Source organism: Scyliorhinus canicula, chromosome 19 (genome assembly GCF_902713615.1).
Source record: "Scyliorhinus canicula chromosome 19, sScyCan1.1, whole genome shotgun sequence".
In the NCBI taxonomy this organism is placed as follows: Eukaryota; Metazoa; Chordata; class Chondrichthyes; order Carcharhiniformes; family Scyliorhinidae; genus Scyliorhinus; species Scyliorhinus canicula.
The window spans coordinates 53,615,774-53,637,484 of NC_052164.1; the positions used below are offsets into that span (position 1 = coordinate 53,615,774).

Here is a 21,711-nt window from a genome sequence, read left to right on the forward strand (position 1 = left end):
GTTACTGTGAAAAGCCCCTAGTCATCACATTCCGACGCCTGTTCGGGTACACTGAGGGAGAATTCAGAATGTCTAATTCATCTAACAGCACATCTTTCGGGACTTGTGGGAGGAAACCAGAGCACCCGGCGGATACCCACGCAGGCACAGGGAGAACGTGCAGACTCCGCACAGACAGTTACCCAAGCTGGAATCGAACCTGGGACCCTGGAGCTGTGAAGCAATAGTGCTAACCACTGTGCTTTGGATTTTCAGAAGACTTTCGATAAGAGGGTAGTAAACAAAGTTAAAGCACATGGGATTGGGGCTCATATACGACTATGGATTGAGAATTGGTTAACTAACAGAAAACAGAGTAGGAATAAATAGGTAATTCTCAGGTTGGCTAGTGTGGTACGTTAACAATCAGGGCTTGGACCCCAGCTATTCACAATTTATATCAGTGATTTGGGGACCAAATGTAATACTTCCAACTTTTCTGATGACACTACACTTGGTGGGATTGAATATGAGTTGTGAAGAAGGTGTGAATCTTTGGAATTTTCTACCTGAGAAGGCTGTAGAAACTCGATCATTGAATTTGTTCAGGACAGAGATCATTAGATTCCATCATCAAGGGAACAGACTCGAGGGGCTGAATGGCCTCTCCTGTTCCTATGTTCCACAGATGTTGACTCCCAGCGGTGTCGGGATTGACAGGTACTGATCCTGGTGGAATAGGGATCCACTACAACAGAGACATGGAACCATATTTTGAAGAAACAACAGGCTATTAATAGGAGAAAGGTTTCAGGACTTATCTTCAAATCAGAGATGTGAAGTGACTCATTTTATTATTTTTTCCAGCTGAATTTCTTCCTCTTCGTAAACATTGACCGGGTCTTAGCATCAAAACTGTGGGAGACAAACACTGGAAAACTGGACCCACGACAACAATACAGGTGAGACCCTGTCGATAGAGACCATCGACCAAGACCAATACATATCACAGGGGTCTAAAAGAGATAACTGCACAAATAGTGGACATTATGGTTTGATTTTCTAAAATTCCTTACATTCTAGTGCAATCCCAGTGTATGGGAAATTTGCAAATGTAACACCTTTATTCAGGAAAGGAGGGAGAGAGAAAACTGATACCTACAGGCCCGTTAGCAATCATCAGGGAAATACATAGGACATGCAGTGCAGAAGGAGGCTATTCGGCCCATCGAGTCTGTACCAACCCACTTAAACCCTCACTTTCACCCTATCCCCATAACCCAATAACCCCTCCGAACCTTTTTGGTCACAAAGGGCAATTTATCATGGCCAATCCACCTAACCTGCACGTCTTTGGACTGTGGGAGGAAACCGGAGCACCCGGAGGAAACCCACGCAGACATGGGGAGAACGTGCAGACTCCATCCAGACAGTGACCCAGAGGGGAATCGAACCTGGGACCCTGGCACTGTGAAGCTACAGTGCTATCCACTTGTGCTACCGTGCTGCCCTAATAGATTCTTCTATTATTAGGGGAGGCTAACAATGTATTTAGAAAATCATAGTCTGACCAGATAGATTCATCATGGTTTTATGAAAGAGAAATTGTGTTTGAAAAAGTAAAGAGTTCTTTGAAGCTATAGCAAGTAGAATAGATAAAGAGGAACCAATAAATGTAGCATACTTGGATTTCTGAAAAGCATCTAATGATGTGGCATGCAGTTTACACACAGGATAAGAGTTCAGAGTTGGGTGTAATATGATGGAAGTTTGGTGAATGAATAGGAAGGAGAGACAAAAGATAAACAGAGCATTCTCAAGTTGGCAGAGTATGACTAGAGGAGGACTGCGAGAATCAGTGCTGCGATTTCAACTATTTCCAATCTATATTAATGATTTAAGTGAAGAAATAGTGAGTAATGTAAGTTATGGGGAGGATACAAAGAGTCTAAAAAGAGAAATAAACAGGTTCAGTGAGTGGGAAACAAGGTAGTAGATCATGTGGGGAAGGGTGAGGTTATTCACTTTGGTAGAGGGAATAGAACAACAAAGGGCGGGATTCTCCGGAGGGCGACGGCGGAAAGGGGAAACACGACTCGGCGGGAAATTCAGTGTCGAGCGAAAATTGAGGCTGGCACAGGGGGGGTCAAACAGAATACTAAGTCTGGTCCCTCGACAGTGGCGTGAATGCATACTACACCGCACACCGGCATGGACATGTAAATTGTACAGCAAAGGCCATTGGCATATCATTGACAGGCCCTTCTGGGATATCGCCAAGAGGAATTACCGATGGCGAGGTCCACTTGTGGTATTTCAAATCAGGACACAGGTTGCTGAGGGTGCGGGTACAAACAGTGTCCAACATTGCTATAGTGTGCTGACAATTGTGCCAGTAGACGGGCAGCATATGCCAGGGCCAGGAGGTAGTAGGGGGGTGGGCGGCTAGGAGGTGGGCCGTGGGGTTGGGGTGGCCAGACACGGACCGCCATTGCCGCAGCCTGCAAGGCAGCCATGCGGCTGCACAAGTCATTGACTGCCCACTGGGAACTTAGCGTCACGCGTTGCATGGGTGACCCCCCAGGCCATACCCCTAAGTATCCTCTGGCCCCAGCCAACCAATGAGTGTGCTCAAGCACAACCAATGCCATCTTCTTGGGATGCATTGGAATTCCTCGAGTTCTATGCGGTGCTGGTGTTTGCCCAATAACGGGACCTGAATGCTCCGGGTCTGTTACCAATTTTGGCCATGAAGAACAGTCGGAATTCAGTCCTGGCATCAGCACTTAGTCTCTTAATTGGAGAATTCACCCCAAAATACTTGCTAAAAGACATGGGGCTGGATTTTCCGTCATCGGGATCCTCCGTTTCGCCGGTAGCGCACTCACCAGGGATTTCCGGAAGGGGTGGGCTGCCCACAATGGACACCTCATTGGCCGGCTGCCAGGACGGTGAATCCCGCTGCTGGCGGGGGCGCGGCGCACCAGAAAACGGGATTCTCCATTTCTGAGAATTTGAGACTAAGTGCCGACGCCGGTGTGGAAACTGGCATTTTACGACAGAAAAACGGCGCAACAGCTGCACCGATTCAGCCAATTTAAACGGGCCAGGACCATCTTCCTGTGGAACACAATCAATTCCAGTAAAACGGTGTTGGATTCACCGGGTCCGTGATTGGTGCACATGAAGCTCATATGCCGCATCCGCGCTTAAACGATCCATCCCCCCACACACACCGTCCCAGCCAACAAAATGGCTGGAAGGAGTGCAACGCCACAATAGAACAATAAAATAATAGAACATTACAGCGCAGTACAGGCCCTTTGGCCCTCGATGTTGCGCCGACCTGTGAAACCCCTCTAAAGCCCATCTACACTGTTCCCTTATCGTCCATATGTCTATCCAATGACCATTTAAATGCCCTTTATGTTGGCGAGTCCACTGCTGTTGCAGGCAGGGCATTCCATACTCTTACTACTCTCTGAGTAAAGAACCTATCTCTGACATCTGTCCTATATCTATCTCCCCTCAGTTTAAAGCTATGCCCCCTCATGCTAGCCATCACCATCCGAGGAAAACGGCTCTCATTGTCCACCCTATCTAATCCTCTGATCATGTATGCCTCTATTAAGTCACCTCTTAACCTTCTTCTCTCTAATGAAAACAGCCTCAAGTCCCTCAGCCTTTCCTCATAAGATCTTCCCTCTACACCAGGCAACATCCTGGTAAATCTCCTCTGCACCTTTTCCAATGCTTCCACATCCTTCCTATAATGCGGCGATCAGAACTGCACGCAATACTCCAAATGCGGCCGCACCAGAGTTTTGTACAGCTGCAACATGACCTCATGGCTCGGAAAACTCAATCCCTCTCCCAATAAAAGCTAACACACCGTACACCTTCTTAACAACCCTATCAACTTGGGTGGCAACTTTCAGGGATCTACGTGCATGGACACCAAGATCTCTCTACTCATCCACACTACCAAGAATCTTCCCATTAGCCCAGTACTCTGTCTTCCTGTTACTCCTTCCAAAATGAATCACCTCACACTTTTCTGCATTAAACTCCATTTGCCACTTCTCAGCCCAGCTCTGCAGCTTATCTATGTCCCTCTGTAACCTGCAACATCCTTCCGCACTGTCCACAACTCCACCGACTTTAGTGTCATCCGCAAATTTACTCACCCATCCTTCTATCCCCTCCTCCAGGTCATTTATAAAATAACAAACAGCAGTGGCCCCAAAACAGATCCTAAGTTGTGGTACACCACTAGTAACTGTACTCCAGACTGAACATTTCCCACCAACCACCACCCTCTGTCTTCTTACAGCTAGCCAATTTCTGATTGAAACCACTAAATCACCCTCAATCCCATGCCACTGTATTTTCTGCAATAGCCTACCATGGGGAACCTTATCAAACGCTTTACTGAAATCCATATACACCACATCAACTGCTTTACCCTTGTCCACCTGTTTGGTCACCTTCTCAAAGAACTCAATAAGGTTTGTGAGGCAGGACCTACCCTTCACAAAACCGTGTTGACTATCCGTAATCAAATTATTCCTTTCCAGATGATTATAAATCCCATCTCTTATCCTTTCCAAGACTTTGCCCACACCAGAAGTAAGGCCCATTGATCTATAGTTACCGGGGTTGTCTCTACTCCCCTTCTTCAACAGGGGACAACATTTGCTATCCTCCAGTCTTCTGGCACTATTCCTGTAGACAATGACAACATAAATATCAAAGCCAAAGGCTCAGCAATCTCTTCCCTGGCTTCCCAGAGAATCCTAGGATAAATCCCATCAGGCCCCGGGGACTTACCTATTTTCACCTTGTCCAGAATTGCCAACACTTCTTCCCTGCGCACCTCAATGCCATCTATTCTAATAGCCTGGGTCTCAGCATTCTCCTCCACAATATTATCTTTTTCCTGAGTGAATACTGACGAAAAGTATTCATTTAGTATCTCGCTTATCTCCTCAGCCTCCACACACAACTTCCCACCACTGTCCTTGACTGGCCCTACTCTTACCCTAGTCATTCTTTTATTCCTGACATACCTATAGAAAGCTTTTGGGTTTTCCTTGATCCTACCTGCCAAGGGTTTCTCATGTCCCCTCCTTGCTCGTCTTAGCTCTCTCTTTAGATCCTTCCTCGCTTCCTTGTAACTATCAAGTGCCCCAACTGAAACTTCACGCCTCATCTTCACATAGGCCTCCTTCTTCCTCTTAACAAGAGATTCCACTTATTTGGTAAACCACGGTTCCCTCGCTCGACCCCTTCCTCCCTGCCTGACTGGTACGTACTTATCAAGAACATGCAATAGCTGTTCCTTGAACAAGCTCCACATATCCAGTGTGCCCAAGCCTTGCAGCCTACTTCTCCAACCTACACATCCTAAGTCATGTCTAATGGCATCATAATTGCCCTTCCCCCAGCTATAACTCTTGCCCTGCGGGGTATACTTATCCCTTTCCATCACTAACGTAAAGGTCACCGAATTGTGGTCACTGTTTCCAAAGTGCTCACCTACCTCCAGATCTAACACCTGGCCTGGTTCATTACCCAAACCAAATCCAATGTGGCCTCGCCTCTTGTTGGCCTGTCAACATATTGTGTCAGGAAACCCTCCTGTACAAAGAACGACCCATCTAATGTACTCGAACTATATCTTTTCCAGTCAATATTTGGAAAGTTAAAGTCTCCCATAACAACTACCCTGTTACTTTCGCTCTTTTCCAGAATCATCTTCGCCATCCTTTCCTCTACATCCCTAGAACTATTAGGTGGCCTATAGAAAACTCCCAACAGGGTGACCTCTCCTTTCCTGTTTCTAACCTCAGCCCATATTACCTCGGAAGAAGAGTCCCCATCTAGCATCCTTTCCGCCACTGTAATACTGTCCTTGACAAGCAGCGCCACACCTCCCCCTCTTTTGCCCCCTTCTCTGACCTTACTAAAACACCTAAACCCCGGAATCTGCAACAACCATTCCTGTCCCTGCTCTATCCATGTCTCTGAAATGGCCACAACATCGAAGTCCCAGGTACCAACCCATGCTGCCAGTTTGCCTACCTTATTTCGTATACTCCTGGCATTGAAGTAGACACACTTCAAACCACCTACCTGAACACTGGCACTCTCCTGCGAAGTCAAATCTGTGCTCCTGACCTCTATACTCTCAATCTCCCGTACCCCAAAACTACAATCCAGGTTCCCATGCCCCTGCTGAATTAGTTTAAACCCCCCCAAAGAGCACTAACAAATCTCCCCCCCAGGATATTGGTGCCCCTCAGGTTCAGATGTAGACCATCCTGTCTATAGAGGTCCCACCTTCCCCAGAAAGAGCCCCAGTTATCCAGAAATCTGAATCCCTCCCGCCTGCACCATCCCTGTAGCCACGTGTTTAATTGCTCTCTCTCCCTATTCCTCATCTCACTATCACGTGGCACGGGCAACAACCCAGAGATAACAACTCTGTTTGTTCTCGCTCTGAGCTTCCATCCTAGCTCCCTAAAGGCCTGCCTGACAGCCTTGTCCCCTTTCCTACCTATGTCGTTAGTGCCAATGTGGACTACGACTTGGGGCTGCTCCCCCTCCCCCTAAAGGACCCGGAAAACACGATCCGAGACATCACGTACCCTTGCACCTGGGATGCAACGTACCAAACGTGAGTCTCTCTCGCTCCCACAAAATCTCCTATCTGTGCCCCTGACTATTGAGTCCCCAATTACTAATGTTCTACTCCTTTCCCCCCTTCCCTTCTGAGCAACAGGTACAGACTCCGTGCCAGAGGCCCGTACCCCATGGCTTACCCCTGGTAAGTCCCCCCCCCCACAAGTATCCAAAACGGTATACTTGTTACTCAGGGGAACGACCGCAGGGGGTCCCTGCACTGACTGCTTCTTCCCAGTCCCTCTTACAGTTACCCATCTATCTCCAGTCTTTGGTGTAACTACTTCCCTGAAGCTCCTACCTATGACCCCCTCTGCCTCCCGAATGATCTGAAGTTCATCCAGCTCAAGCTCCAGGTCCCTAACACGGTTTTTGAGGAGCTGGAGTTGGGTGCACTTCCCACAGATGAAATCAGCAGGGACACTGACGGCGTCCCTCACCTCAAACATTCTGCAGGAGGAGCATTGTACTGCCTTCCCTGACATCATCTCTAGATTTAAAAAAAAACAAGAAGAAGAAAAAGGAACAAAGAGCTTACCTGATATTCCCTCAAACCCTGCTCCCGGTGAAAGGTAAGCAAATTTAAAGGCACTCACTCACCTTCACGACAGGCCCCAAGCTGCCTCTAGGTCATCTCTAAGGTATAGGACGGCTGCCTGAGGTTAAATTGCGCTGTAAGAGTTAGTCAATTTCCCCTTAGCGCTGGGATTCTAGGGATATTGTTCTCTTCTTCAGTCTTTTGCTTTGCAGCAATGGGTGAGATGTTATGTCTCGAAAGTTGTGCCTCCCTCCTCTGCAACCCCCATGGAGAAGGATAAGAGCAGCAACGTCATGGAAATACTGTTATGACCCTTGTGGAAACAAACTACAAACAACCCAACTAAGACCAACATACAAGACTTCACTTTTATATTAGCAATCACACCAAAATCAACGTAAATTAAACATGAATTAACAGGAAAATTGCAATAATATGACCGATAAATTACACATAGCAGATACAAAGACATATCTCACACATTTCTCAGTCAGCCCATTCAGCACGTATCGCATTCATTTCAGCCACAATATCCTTCAAAACGTTGAACTTCTTCAAATCAAATTCCATCTTCATTTCTCTAAAGCTTTAGCACCAAGTCTCATCAAACACCGGCATTACTTCACCCAATTTCCACAAATATAATTTTCACAGTCGACACATTTCCAGATCCCTCCTTCTTCACAAAACCCTGGTCATGTGGGGCCTGTTTGTGCACTATGCCAGTGCATAAAGAGTCCCCAAATCCAGATATAAAGCTCTGTTCAAGATCCGAGCTCCAGCAGCTTGCAGTCAAGTAGAACATAGAACATAGACCAGTACAGCACAGAACAGGCCCTTCAGCCCTCGATGTTGTGCCGAGCAATGATCACCCTACTCAAACCCACGTATCCACCCTATACTCGTAACCCAACAACCCCCCCCCCCCCCTAACCTTCATTTTTAGGACACTACGGGCAATTTAGCATGGCCAATCCACCTAACCCGCACATCTTTGGACTGTGGGAGGAAACCGGAGCACCCGGAGGAAACCCACGCACACACGGGGAGGACGTGCAGACTCCGCACAGACAGTGACCCAGCCGGGAACCGAACCTGGGACCCTGGAGCTGTGAAGCATTTATGCTAACCACCATGATACCGTGCTGCCCCTGTCTCTGCGAATCTCCCATTTACAGGACACTGGGCTTTAAGTATAAAGGGTAAGAGGGCAAAAGTTAAGAGGCCATGATGAATCTTCATAAAATACTGGTTCTGTCCCAAATGGGTGCCCCTGGCCCAAATGTCAAATTCTGGGCACGACAGTTTAGTAAGTTGACAACTATAGAGAGGGTGCAGAGAAGAGTTTAAAAATGGATCAAAAGATAAAGATAAAGAATAAATAAAACTCACCCATGGTGGCATTGATTGCCGTCGATTCAGGAGAATTCGCGCCCTTTTTGTTCACACTCCAGCCGCCGAGTGCAAAGCCGCCTCTTCACCAGCGGCGACCGCGGTGCGCAGGCGCGCTCCGGCCGACCGTGGTGCGCAGGCGCGCTCCAGCCGACCGCGGTGCGCAGGCGCGCTCCGGCCGACCACAGTGCGCAGGCGCGCTCTGGCCGACCGCGGTGCGCAGGCGCGCTCTGGCCGACCGCGGTGCGCAGGCGCGCTCTGGCCGACCGCGGTGCGCGCTCCGTTCTCTTCACGCTGCTGCCCCCATCCAATCGATGCCCGGGGCCAGCACACCGTCGGCCCCCCCCTCTGCACGCCACTGCCCAGTACCAAATCCAATGTGGCCTCGCCTCTTGTTGGCCTATCTACATACTGTGTCAGGAAACCCTCCTGCACACATTGGACAAAAACTGACCCATCTAAAGTCCTCGGACTATAGCGTTTCCAGTCAATATTTGGAAAGTTTAAGTCCCCCATAACAACTACCCTGTTACTTTCGCTGCTATCCAGAATCATCTTTGCAATCCTTTCCTCTCCATCTCTGGAACTTTTCAGAGGCCGATAGAAATCTCCCAACAGGGTGACCTCCTTTCCTGTTTCTAACCTCAGCCCATACTACCTCAGTAGACAAGTCCTCATCAAATGTCCTTTCTGCCACCGTAATACTGTCCTTGACTAACAATGCCACCCCTCCCTCTCCTTTACCACCTTCCCTGAGCTTACTGAAACATCTAAACCCCGGAACCTGCAACAACCATTCCTGTCCCTGCTTGATCCATGTCTCCGAAATGGCCACAACATCAAAGTCCCAGGAGGTACCAACCCATGCTGCAAGTTCACCCACCTTATTCCGGATGCTCCTGGCGTTGAAATAGATACACTTCAAACCACCTTCCTGCCTGCCGGTACACTCCTGTGACCTTGAAACCTTACTCATGACCTCACTACTCTGAACCTCCTGTATGCTGGAGCTACAATTCAGGTTCCCATCCCCCTGCTGAATTAAACCCTCCCGAAGAGCATTAGCAAATTTCCCCCCTCAGGATATTGGTACCCCTCTGGTCCAGGTGTAGACCATCCCGTTTGTAGAGGTCCCACCTACCCCAGAATGAGCCCCAATTATCCAGGATTTTGAAACCCTCCCTCCTGCACCATCCCTGTAGCCACGTGTTCAACTGCTCTCTCTCCCTATTCCTCGACTCACTAGCAAATGGCACGGGTAACAACCCAGAGATAATAACTCTGTTTGTTCGATATCTAAGATTCCAGCCTAGCTACCTAGGTTCAGGGACATGTCAGCGCCAATCACACATGTCGACTTGTCTTACAGAGACTGCCAGAGATGGGGCCAGCCCATCCGGTGCCCCCCCCCCCCCCCCCCCCCCCCCCCGCCCCTAGCCAGTGCCAGAGCCTGTGCCCCCCGGACGGCAGAGCACCAATGGGGAGAGCAGCCAGGACACCAGCCCTCTGCCGAAGACCCAGGACTCCCCGGAGCTCGGATTGAAGAAGATCACTGACTTTCCGTCACTGCTGTCTCCTACACCCTCCACCATCCCAGAGACTATCACCTCGGTTGGGCATATTAGTGAAATGTCTCCACGGACACTATCTGTTGCCCACCACACGTCGCAACCGGTACAGCAGGTGGAGGTAGGAGCAGCTGAGGGGCTGGGCAGTCAGAGGGCAGGCTAGTCCCAGGAGCCAGCTGTCATCCAGACGGGCCCGGTGCTTTTGGAATATCCATCCACAGTGCAGATGCAGCCAAAGACCCAAGGACCACAAGAGGGGATGACGGCGGGCATCCAGCACCTGCAGACGCAGGTGGAGGAGTCCATCCACGTGCAGGAGCAATGTGTGGTGCTGGTCATGCCTGCCATCCAGCCTGACACTGTATGGGTGGCGTCTGCGGAAGCTTTGGGGGCGAAGGTTTTGGTTATGGATCAGCATGGGGCATTCTGTGCAGCCGGTGGCCGAGGCCCAAGACAGGGCTGCCCTCTCACAGGCAGCCATATGCCACAGGCACCTGAACATTGCAGCGGCGCCCATTAGCGTGGCCCAGTCACAGCAGGTCATGGGTGGGAACATCGGCGGCAATGCCCAGGCGGTGGCCGGTGTGGCACAGACACTGGGCAGAGTGACCCAGGCCCAGAGGGAGGTGGCCCAGACCCAGAGGGAAGTGGCCCAGTCCCAGAGGGAGATGGCCCAGTCACTGGCTGATGTGGCACAGACCCACAGGGTGGTGGTACAGTTGCAGCCTGATGTGGTACAGTCCCAAACGGCGATGGTCTACTCCCTATGCTCACTGGCTGCGAGCGTGCAGACCCTTATTGGGACCAGAGTACGCCTCCAAGACTGGCAATGCCAGGTGCCGGGGCAGCCTCAGGGGATGGCTCTGCTTGCACCTCCGCCCAATGGAGTAGCCTGGGGGCCATCGGCACCCCAAGAGAAGAAGAGGTGCTGGGTCCTGTGCCAGTGACTCCCACAGGGGAGGTGTCAGAACACCACAGCAGCTCTGACTCCCCCCTCCTGTCCCTGATGCATCTCGTCTGCAGTGGGCAGAACAGGACGGCACCACGCCCCACCCGGGACATCTGAGCAGCACCCTGGCCCATCCAGGAGACGCGTGCCCTTGTCACAGGGCAGGAGTCACAGCAAGCTGCCTCCACCCTTGCTGTACCATCTGGAAAACACCTAGGCGTAGTTTTAGGGCCTATAAGGCCAGAAAATTAGACACCAGTTAAGTTGGCACGAGTGCAGGGCACAGTACCGTTATGGCTGCTAGGGCAAACTCTGTAACTCTCCGAACTCTCTACCATTAACTGAGTCGGTCCTGCCCTGATTTGATCTACCAAAATGCATCACCTCACATTTATCCAAATTAAACTCCATCTGCCATTCATCATCCCACTTAGTCAAGATCCTGTTGCAATCCTAAAAAACCTTCACTATCCACTAATCTTGGTGTCACCAGCAAACTTACTAACCATGCCTCCTACATTCTCATCCAAATATGTAGGTCAAGGCGGTCAGCGCCTTGGGCAACACTATCCGGAATGGCCAGCTGTGCTGGACAAAACTGCACAACTTCCTCAGGGCGGCCAGGGTGAGCAGGCAGCAATGTGCACCTGGGCACCAACCCCCCACACACCCGTAACCCTACCCCCCCTCAAACCGGAGGGTGGCCGAACCCCCACACTGCACCACATGCCGGCACCCATACCAGGGAGTGCCCTGGTCACCAGCTACCCACCCCCTGGGCTGCATGTGTCAGACTGTCTGACACTCACGTTTTCTGTTTGCCCATTTGGTGCCCCCAGCCACTGCCACAGCCGGAGCTTCCCCGTGAGCCAAGTACTGACTCTGAATGCAGCTCGGACAGCAGCACTCTGCCCGAGACGTGGGACACCCCAGACCTCGAGTTTGAGGTTGACACAGATTTCCTGTCACAGCTATCTCCAACGCTCTCCACTATCCCAAAGACACTCACCTTGGTTGGGCACTTTGGTGAAGAGGTTCTTGGGACACTCTTTGGTGTCACACAGCTTCTCCGGTACAAACAGGTGGAGGTAGGAATACCCAAGGGGGTGGGCGGTCGGTCAGACCAACCCCAGGGTCTAGCTGCCATCCAGACGGGTTTCTGGCTTCTGGAACAGACAGTCCCATCGATTGTGGAAATCATAGAATCATAGAATTTACAGTGCAGAAGGAGGCCATTCAGCCCATCGAGTCTGCACTGGCCCTCGGAAAGAGCATCCCACTTAAGCCCACACCTCCGCCCCCCCCACTTAACCCAGCAGCCTCACCCAAACCTTTTGGACACTAAGGGCAATTTAGCATGGCCAATCCATCTAACATGCAAATCTTTGGACTGTGGGAGGGAACTGGAGCACCCGGAGGAAACCCACGCAGACACGGGGAGAATGTGCAGACTCCGCACAGACAGTGACCCAAGCTGGGAATTGAACATGGGACCCTGGAGCTGTGGAGCAACTGTGCTAACCACTGTGCTACCGTGCTGCGAAATGCAGCCACAGAGCTAGGGACTACAAGAGGGGTTGTCTGCGAGCATCCAGTACCTGTGGGTACAGTTGGAGGAGCCCAACCACGTGCAGGAGGTGGTGCCGAGCATGTGTGCCACAAGGCTGTCGTTCATGGTGGAGGCATTGGTGGCAACAGTTTTGGCTATGGATCATCACGTCCACGGCCTGGGGCATTCTGTGCAGGTGCTGGCCGAGGCCCAGAACAGGGTTGCCGCCGTACAGGACATTGCAGTGTTGCTCCTGAGCATGGCCCAGTCACACCAAGCCATGGCTGGAAACATTGGCGGCATTGTCCAGGCGCTGGCCGACATGATGAAGACACAGAGGGAGGTGGGACAGTCCCAGAGTGAGATGGCGCAGGCACTGACTGATAAGACACACACCCAGAAGGTAGTGGCACAGATAATGGGTGATGTGGCGCAGTCCCAAGTGGAGATGGTCCACTCCCTGTGCTCCATGGCCGCCAGCATGCAGACCCTGATGGAGACCAGAGCGGCTCTCCAGGATTGGCAGCGCCAGGTGGCAGAGGAGCCTCAGGGGCTAGCGCTGCTCGCACCCCTATCCCATGGAGTAGCACAGGGGCCATCAAGCACCCCGAGGGAGGAAGAGATGTTGGGGCCCATGCCGGTGACCCCCGCAAGGCAGATGCCGCAACACTGCAGCACCTCGTACCCCATCCCCACGCCCCGGTGCATCTGAAGGGCAGCGGGCAGAACAAGGTGGCACCATGCCACCCAGGATGCCTGAGCAGCACCCAGGCCCATGGACCCCAGGTGGCGACCACCAATGGGGACCCACAGCAGGCCACCTCCAAACCTGCTGTACCATCTGGGGAACCACCAAGACATAGCGTTAGGGCCCATAAGGCCAGAACGTTAGACACTAGTTAAGTTGGCATGGGTGCAGAGCACAGTTTCATTATAGGGGCTAGAGCACAAATCTTCATATACATTGTCACATTAAACACCTGTTCACCCGACTCGGTGCTCTGTCAGATGGATGTGAGGGGTGGGTTTGCCTGGGGTGGCCAGAGAGGGGGAGGGGAATGGGCGGACATTGAAGGGGGAATGGGCAAATGTTGTGGGTGGCCTGGGCTCCCCACCCTTCCCCCCACCGTCCCCCAACCATCCCCACTATCATCATCCCAGAGATCCGATGGGACCATGTGATGGAATGGCCAGCTTGCATGCAGGTAGACGGTGGGGGTGTCATCAGCCACGACCGCAGTGGATAACCCTTGTCGCCCATGAGCCAATCCCCCCAGCCGGGATGGCAGGATGAAGGCACACTGCCCGTGTATTGGGCGCAGGCGTCTACGATGCACAGCTGATGGTCACACAGGGAGAAAGGATATTGGCTATGAGGAGAGATTGAATAAACTGGGATTGTTCTCGCGCTCGTTCAGGGACTTTGTTCTCTTTTGGGGAGATCGTAATACACACACCCCTATTCACTCACACACACCCCAACTCATTCACACACACCCTTACACACTCACACACCTCAACTCATTCACCCACACCCCGACACACACACACACCCCAACTCATTCACCCACACCCCGACACACACACACACCTCAACTCATTCACCCACACCCTTACACACTCACACCCACCCCAGCTCATTCACCCACACCCTTACACACTCACACACACCCCAACTGATTCATCCACACCCTTACACACTCACACACACCCCAACTCATTCACCCACACCCTTACACACTCACACACCCCAACTCATTCACCCACACCCTTACACACTCACACACACCCCAACTCATTCACCCACATCCTTACACACTCACATACACCCCAACTCATTCACCCACACCCTTACACACTCACACACACCCCACCCACACCCTGACACACTCACACACCCCAACTCATTCACCCACACCCTTACACACTCACACACACCCCAACTCATTCACCCACATCCTTACACACTCACACACACCCCAACTCATTCACCCACACCCTTACACACACACACCCCAACTCATTCACCCACACCCCGACACACACACACACCCCAACTCATTCACCCACACCCTTACACACTCACATGCACCCAACTCATTCACCCACACCCTTACACACTCACACCCCAACTCATTCACCCACACCCCGACACACACACACCCCAACTCATTCACCCACACCCTTACACACTCACACACACCCCAACTGATTCATCCACACCCTTACACACTCACACACACCCCAACTCATTCACCCACACCCTTACACACTCACACACCCCAACTCATTCACCCACACCCTTACACACTCACACACACCCCAACTCATTCACCCACACCCTTACACACTCACACCCCAACTCATTCACCCACACCCCGACACACACACACACCCCAACTCATTCACCCACACCCTTACACACTCACATGCACCCCAACTCATTCACACACACCCCGACACACACACACACCCCAACTCATTCACCCACACCCTTACACACTCACACACACCCCACCTCATTCACCCACACCCTTACACACTCACACACACCCCAGCTCATTCACCCACACCCTTACACACTCACACACACCCCAACTCATTCACCCACACCCCGACACACACACACCCCAACTCATTCACCCACACCCTTACACACTCACACACATCCCAACTCATTCACCCACACCCTTACACATTCACACACCCCAACTCATTCACCTACACCCTTACACACTCACACACACCCCAACTCATTCACCCACATCCTTACACACTCACACACACCCCAACTCATTCACCCACACCCTTACACACTCACACCCCAACTCATTCACACACACCCCGACACACACACACACCCCAACTCATTCACCCACACCCTTACACACTCACACACACCCCACCCCATTCACCCACACCCTTACACACTCACACACACCCCAGCTCATTCACCCACACCCTTACACACTCACACACACCCCAACTCATTCACCCACACCCCGACACACACACACCCCAACTTATTCACCCACACCCTTACACACACACACACCCAACTCATTCACCCACACCCTTACACACTCACACACATCCCAACTCATTCACCCACACCCCGACACACACACACCCCAACTCATTCACCCACACCCTTACACACTCACACACACCCCAACTCATTCACACACACCCCGACACACACACACACCCCAACTCATTCACCCACACCTTACACACACACACCCCCAACTCATTCACCCACACCTTACACACACACACCCCAACTCATTCACCCACACCTTACACACACACACACACACCCCAACTCATTCACCCACACCTTTACACACTCACACACACCCCAACTCATTCACACACCCCAACTCATTCACACACACATTACACACACACACCCCAACTCATTCACCCACACCCTTACACACTCACACACACCCCAACACATTCACCCACACCTTACACACACACACACACCCCAATTCAGTCACCTGCACCCCGACACACACACACACCCCAACTCATTCACCCACACCCCGACACACAACACACCCCAACTCATTCACCCGCACCCCGACACACACACACACCCCAACTCATTCACCCACACCTTACACACACACATCCCAACTCATTCATCCACACCCTTACACACTCACACACACCCCAACTCATTCACGCACACCTTACACACACACACACCCCAACTCATTCACCCACACTGTACACAAACACACACCCCAACTCATTAACCCACACCCCGACACACACACACACCCCAACTCATTCACCCACACCCTTACACACACACACACACACCCCAACTCATTCACCCACACCCTTACACACTCACACACACCCCAACTCATTCACCCACACCCTTACACACTCACACACACCCCAACTCATTCACCCACACCCTTACACACTCATACATACCCCAACTCATTCACCCACACCCTTACACACTCACACCCCAACTCATTCACCCACACCCCTATACACTCACACACACCCCAACTCATTCACCCACACCCTTACACACTCACACACCTCACTCATTCACCCACACCCTTACACACTCACATCCCAACTCATTCACCCACACCTTACACACGCACACCCCAACTCATTCACCCACACCTTACACATGCACACCCCAACTCATTCATCCACACCCTTACACACACACACACACCCCTACTCATTCACCCACACCTTACACACACACACCCCAACTCATTCACCCACACTCTTACACACTCACACACACACCAACTCATTCACCCACACCTTACACACACACACCCCAACTCATTCACCCACACCTTACACACACACACCCCAACTCATTCACCCACACCCCGACACACACACACACCCCAACTCATTCACCCACACCTTACACACACACACCCCAACTCATTCACCCACACCTTACACACACACACACCCCGACACACACACCCCAACTCATTCACCCACACCTTACACACACACACCCCAACTCATTCAGCCACACCTTACACACACACCCCAACTCATTCACCCACACCTTACACACACACAACCCAACTCATTCATCCACACCCTTACACACTCACACACACCCCAACTCATTCACCCACACCTTACACACACACACCCCAACTCATTCACCCGCACCCCGACACACACACACCCCCCAACTCATTCACACACACCCGACACACACACACACCCCAACTCATTCACCCACACCCTTAAACACTCACACACCCCAACTCATTCACCCACACACCTTACACACACACACACACCCCAACTCATTCACCCACACCCTTACACACACACACCCCCCAACTCATTCACACACACCCCGACACACACACACCCCAACTCATTCACCCACACCCCTTACACACACACACACCCCAACTCATTCACCCACACCTTACACACACACACCCCAACTCATTAACCCACACCCCGACACACACACACACCCCAACTCATTCACCCACACCTTACACACACACACCCCAACTCATTCACCCACACCCCGACACACACACACACCCCAACTCATTCACCCACACCCTTACACACTCACACCCCAACTCATTCACCCACACCCCGACACACACACACACCCCAACTCATTCACCCACACCTTACACACACACACCCCAACTCATTCACCCACACCTTACACACACACACCCCAACTCATTCACCCACACCTTACACACACACACCCCAACTCATTCAGCCACACCTTACACACACACACCCCAACTCATTCACCCACACCTTACACACACACACCCCAACTCATTCATCCACACCCTTACACACTCACACACACCCCAACTCATTCACCCACACCTTACACACACACACCCCAACTCATTCACCCGCACCCCGACACACACACACCCCCCAACTCATTCACCCACACCCTTACACACTCACACACACCCCAACTCATTCACCCACACACCTTACACACACACACACACACCAACTCATTCACCCACACCCCTTACACACACACACACCCCAACTCATTCACCCACACCTTACACACACACACCCCAACTCATTCACCCACACCCCGACACACACACACACCCCAACTCATTCACCCACACCTTACACACACACCCCAACTCATTCACCCACACCTTACACACACACACACACCAACTTATTCACCCACACCCCGACACACACACACACACCAACTCATTCACCCACACCTTACACACACACACACCCCAACTCATTCACCCACACTCTTACACACTCACACACACCAACTCATTTACCCACACCTTACACACACCCCAACTCATTCACCCACACCTTACACACACACACACCTCAACTCATTCACCCACACCCTTACACACTCACACACACCCCAACTCATTCACCCACACCTTACACACACACACCCCGACACACACGCCCCAACTCATTCACCCACACCTTACACACACACGCCCCAACTCATTCACCCACACCTTACACACACACACCCCAACTCATTCACCCACACCTTACACACACACACACCCAACTCATTCACCCACACCTTACACACACACCCCAACTCATTCATCCACACCCTTACACACTCACACACACCCCAACTCATTCACCCACACCTTACACACACACACACCCCAACTCATTTACCCACACCCCTTACACACACACCCCCCAACTCATTCACACACACCCCGACACACACACACACCCCAACTCATTCACCCACACCCTTACACACACACACCCCAACTCATTCACACACACCCCGACACACACACACACCCCAACTCATTCACCCACACCCTTACACACACACACCCCAACTCATTCACCCACACCCAGACACACACACACACCCCAACTCATTCACCCACACCTTACACACACACACACCCCAACTCATTCACCCACACACCTTACACACACACACACCCGAACTCATTCACCCACACCCCTTACACACACACACCCCAACTCATTCATCCACACCCTTACACACTTACACACACCTTACACACCACACCCCAACTCATTCACACACACACCTACACACACAACACACAACAACTCATTCACACACACTTTACACACACCCCTACTCATGCACCACACCCCAACACATTTGCACGCACCTTACACACTCACACACACCCCAACTCATTCATACACAACTTACACACACACACACCCCAACTCTTTCACACACACCCCTACACACACCACACCCCAACTCATTCACACACACCTTACACACACGCACCCCAACTCATTCACACACACCTTACACACTCACACACCCCCCAACTCATTCACACACACCCCTACACACACACACCGACTCATTCACACACAATCCTAAACACTGACACACACACCAACTCATTCACACACCCCTAAACACATTCACACACATCCCAACTCATTCACATACAGCTCTACACATTCAGACACAACCCCACACACTCACACACACCCTGACCCATTCAGACACACCCCTACACACACACACACACCGTGACTCATTCAGAAACACCCCTACACACTCACACACACCCTTACACAAGTATGCACACCCTGACATATGCACACAAACCCATACTCAAGTCCACAATCCACAACCCATACACAAGTTCTGGGTTATGAACTCTGTGACTCACAGAACATAGAATCATAAGAACTAGGAGCAGGAGTAGGCCATCTGGCCCCTCGAGCCTGCTCCGCCATTCAATGAGATCATGGCTGATCTTTTGTGGACTCAGCTCCACTTTACGGCCCGAACACCATAACCCTTAATCCCTTTATTCTTCAAAAAACTATCTATCTTTACCTTAAAAACATGTAATGAAGGAGCCTCAACTGCTTCACTGGGCAAGGAATTCCATAGATTCACAACCCTTTGGGTGAAGAAGTTCCTCCTAAACTCAGTCCTAAATCTACTTCCCCTTATTTTGAGGCTATGTCCCCTAGTTCTGCTTTCACCCGCCAGTAGAAACAACCTGCCCGCATCTATCCTATCTATTCCTTTCATAATTTTAAATGTTTCTATAAGATCCCCCCTCATCCTTCTAAATTCCAACGAGTACAGTCCCAGTCTACTCAACTTCTCCTCATAATCCAACCCCTTCAGATCTGGGATTAACCTTGTGAATCTCCTCTGCACACCCTCCAGTGCCAGTACGTCCTTTCTCAAGTAAGGAGACCAAAACTGAACACAATACTCCAGGTGTGGCCTCACTAACACCTTATACAATTGCAACATAGCCTCCCTAGTCTTAAACTCCATCCTTCTAGCAATGTAGGACAAAATTCCATTTGCCTTCTTAATCACCTGTTGCACCTGTAAACCAACCTTCTGTGACTCATGCACTAGCACACCCAAGTCTCTCTGCACAGCGGCATGCTTTAATATTTTATCGTTTAAATAATAATCCTGTTTGCTGTTATTCCTACCAAAATGGATAACCTCACATTTGTCAACATTGTATTCCATCTGCCAGACCCGAGCCCATTCACTTAACCTATCCAAATCCCTCTGCAGACTTCCAGTATCCTCTGCACTTTTCGCTTTACCACTCATCTTAGTGTCATCTGCAAACTTGGACACATTGCCCTTGGTCCCCAACTCCAAATCATCTATGTAAATTGTGAACAATTGTGGGCCCAACACGGATCCCTGAGGTACACCACTAGCTACTGATTGCCAACCAGAGAAACACCCATTAATCCCCACTCTTTGCTTTCTATTAATTAACCAATCCTCTATCCATGCTAGTACTTTACCCTTAATGCCATGCATCTTTATCTTATGCAGCAACCTTTTGTGTGGCACCTTGTCAAAGGCTTTCTGGAAATCCAGATATACCACATCCCTACAATCGAGTGTGCACCAACCCTCTGAAAGAGGACCCCACCTAGGCCCACTCCCCCGTAACCCCACCTTAACCTTTTGAACATTAAGGGGAAAATTAGCATGGCAAACCATCGAACCTGCACATCATTGGTCTGTGGGAGGAAACCAGAGCACCCAGAGGAAACCCTCACTGACACGGGGAGAACATGCACTCTCCGCACATTCATCCAAGGCCTAGTCCCTGGTAGTGCTAACCACTGTGCCACCATGCTGCCTGTGCTCTGGGCTCTCTGCTCTGGCCTAGTCACTGGTAGTGCTAACCACTGTGCCACCATGCTGCCTGTGCTCTGGGCTCTCTGATCTGTCTGTGATGATAAAAGCTGCAACTTCCACTCAGTGTGCACCCTGCCATTTTGCTGTTCACGCTGTCTTTCAATTTGTTTTGTTTCTCTTCCAGAAAACTGCTGAAATCCACACTTGTACTCATACCGCTCTTTGGGGTCCATTATGTGATTTTCATAGCAATGCCATACTCTGCTATGTCAGGGATCCTTTGGCAGATCCAAATGCATTATGAAATGCTCTTCAACTCCTTTCAGGTAAGGCTCTGAATTTTGGATTTATGCCACTGATTATTAGCTCAAGGTCTGG

General features: G+C 51.1%; 1 protein-coding gene across 1 annotated transcript in view; it reads left to right on the forward strand.

Annotated features, from left to right (window-relative positions):
• The window catches only part of LOC119954285 (parathyroid hormone/parathyroid hormone-related peptide receptor-like), a 197,019-nt gene that overhangs the window by 142,714 nt on the left and 32,594 nt on the right, over positions 1–21,711 (forward strand). The window contains exons 11-12 of the mRNA XM_038779379.1: positions 847–941; positions 21,518–21,659. Coding sequence (XP_038635307.1) covers positions 847–941; positions 21,518–21,659 — 237 coding nt within the window. The remainder of the gene's footprint in view (positions 1–846; positions 942–21,517; positions 21,660–21,711) is intronic.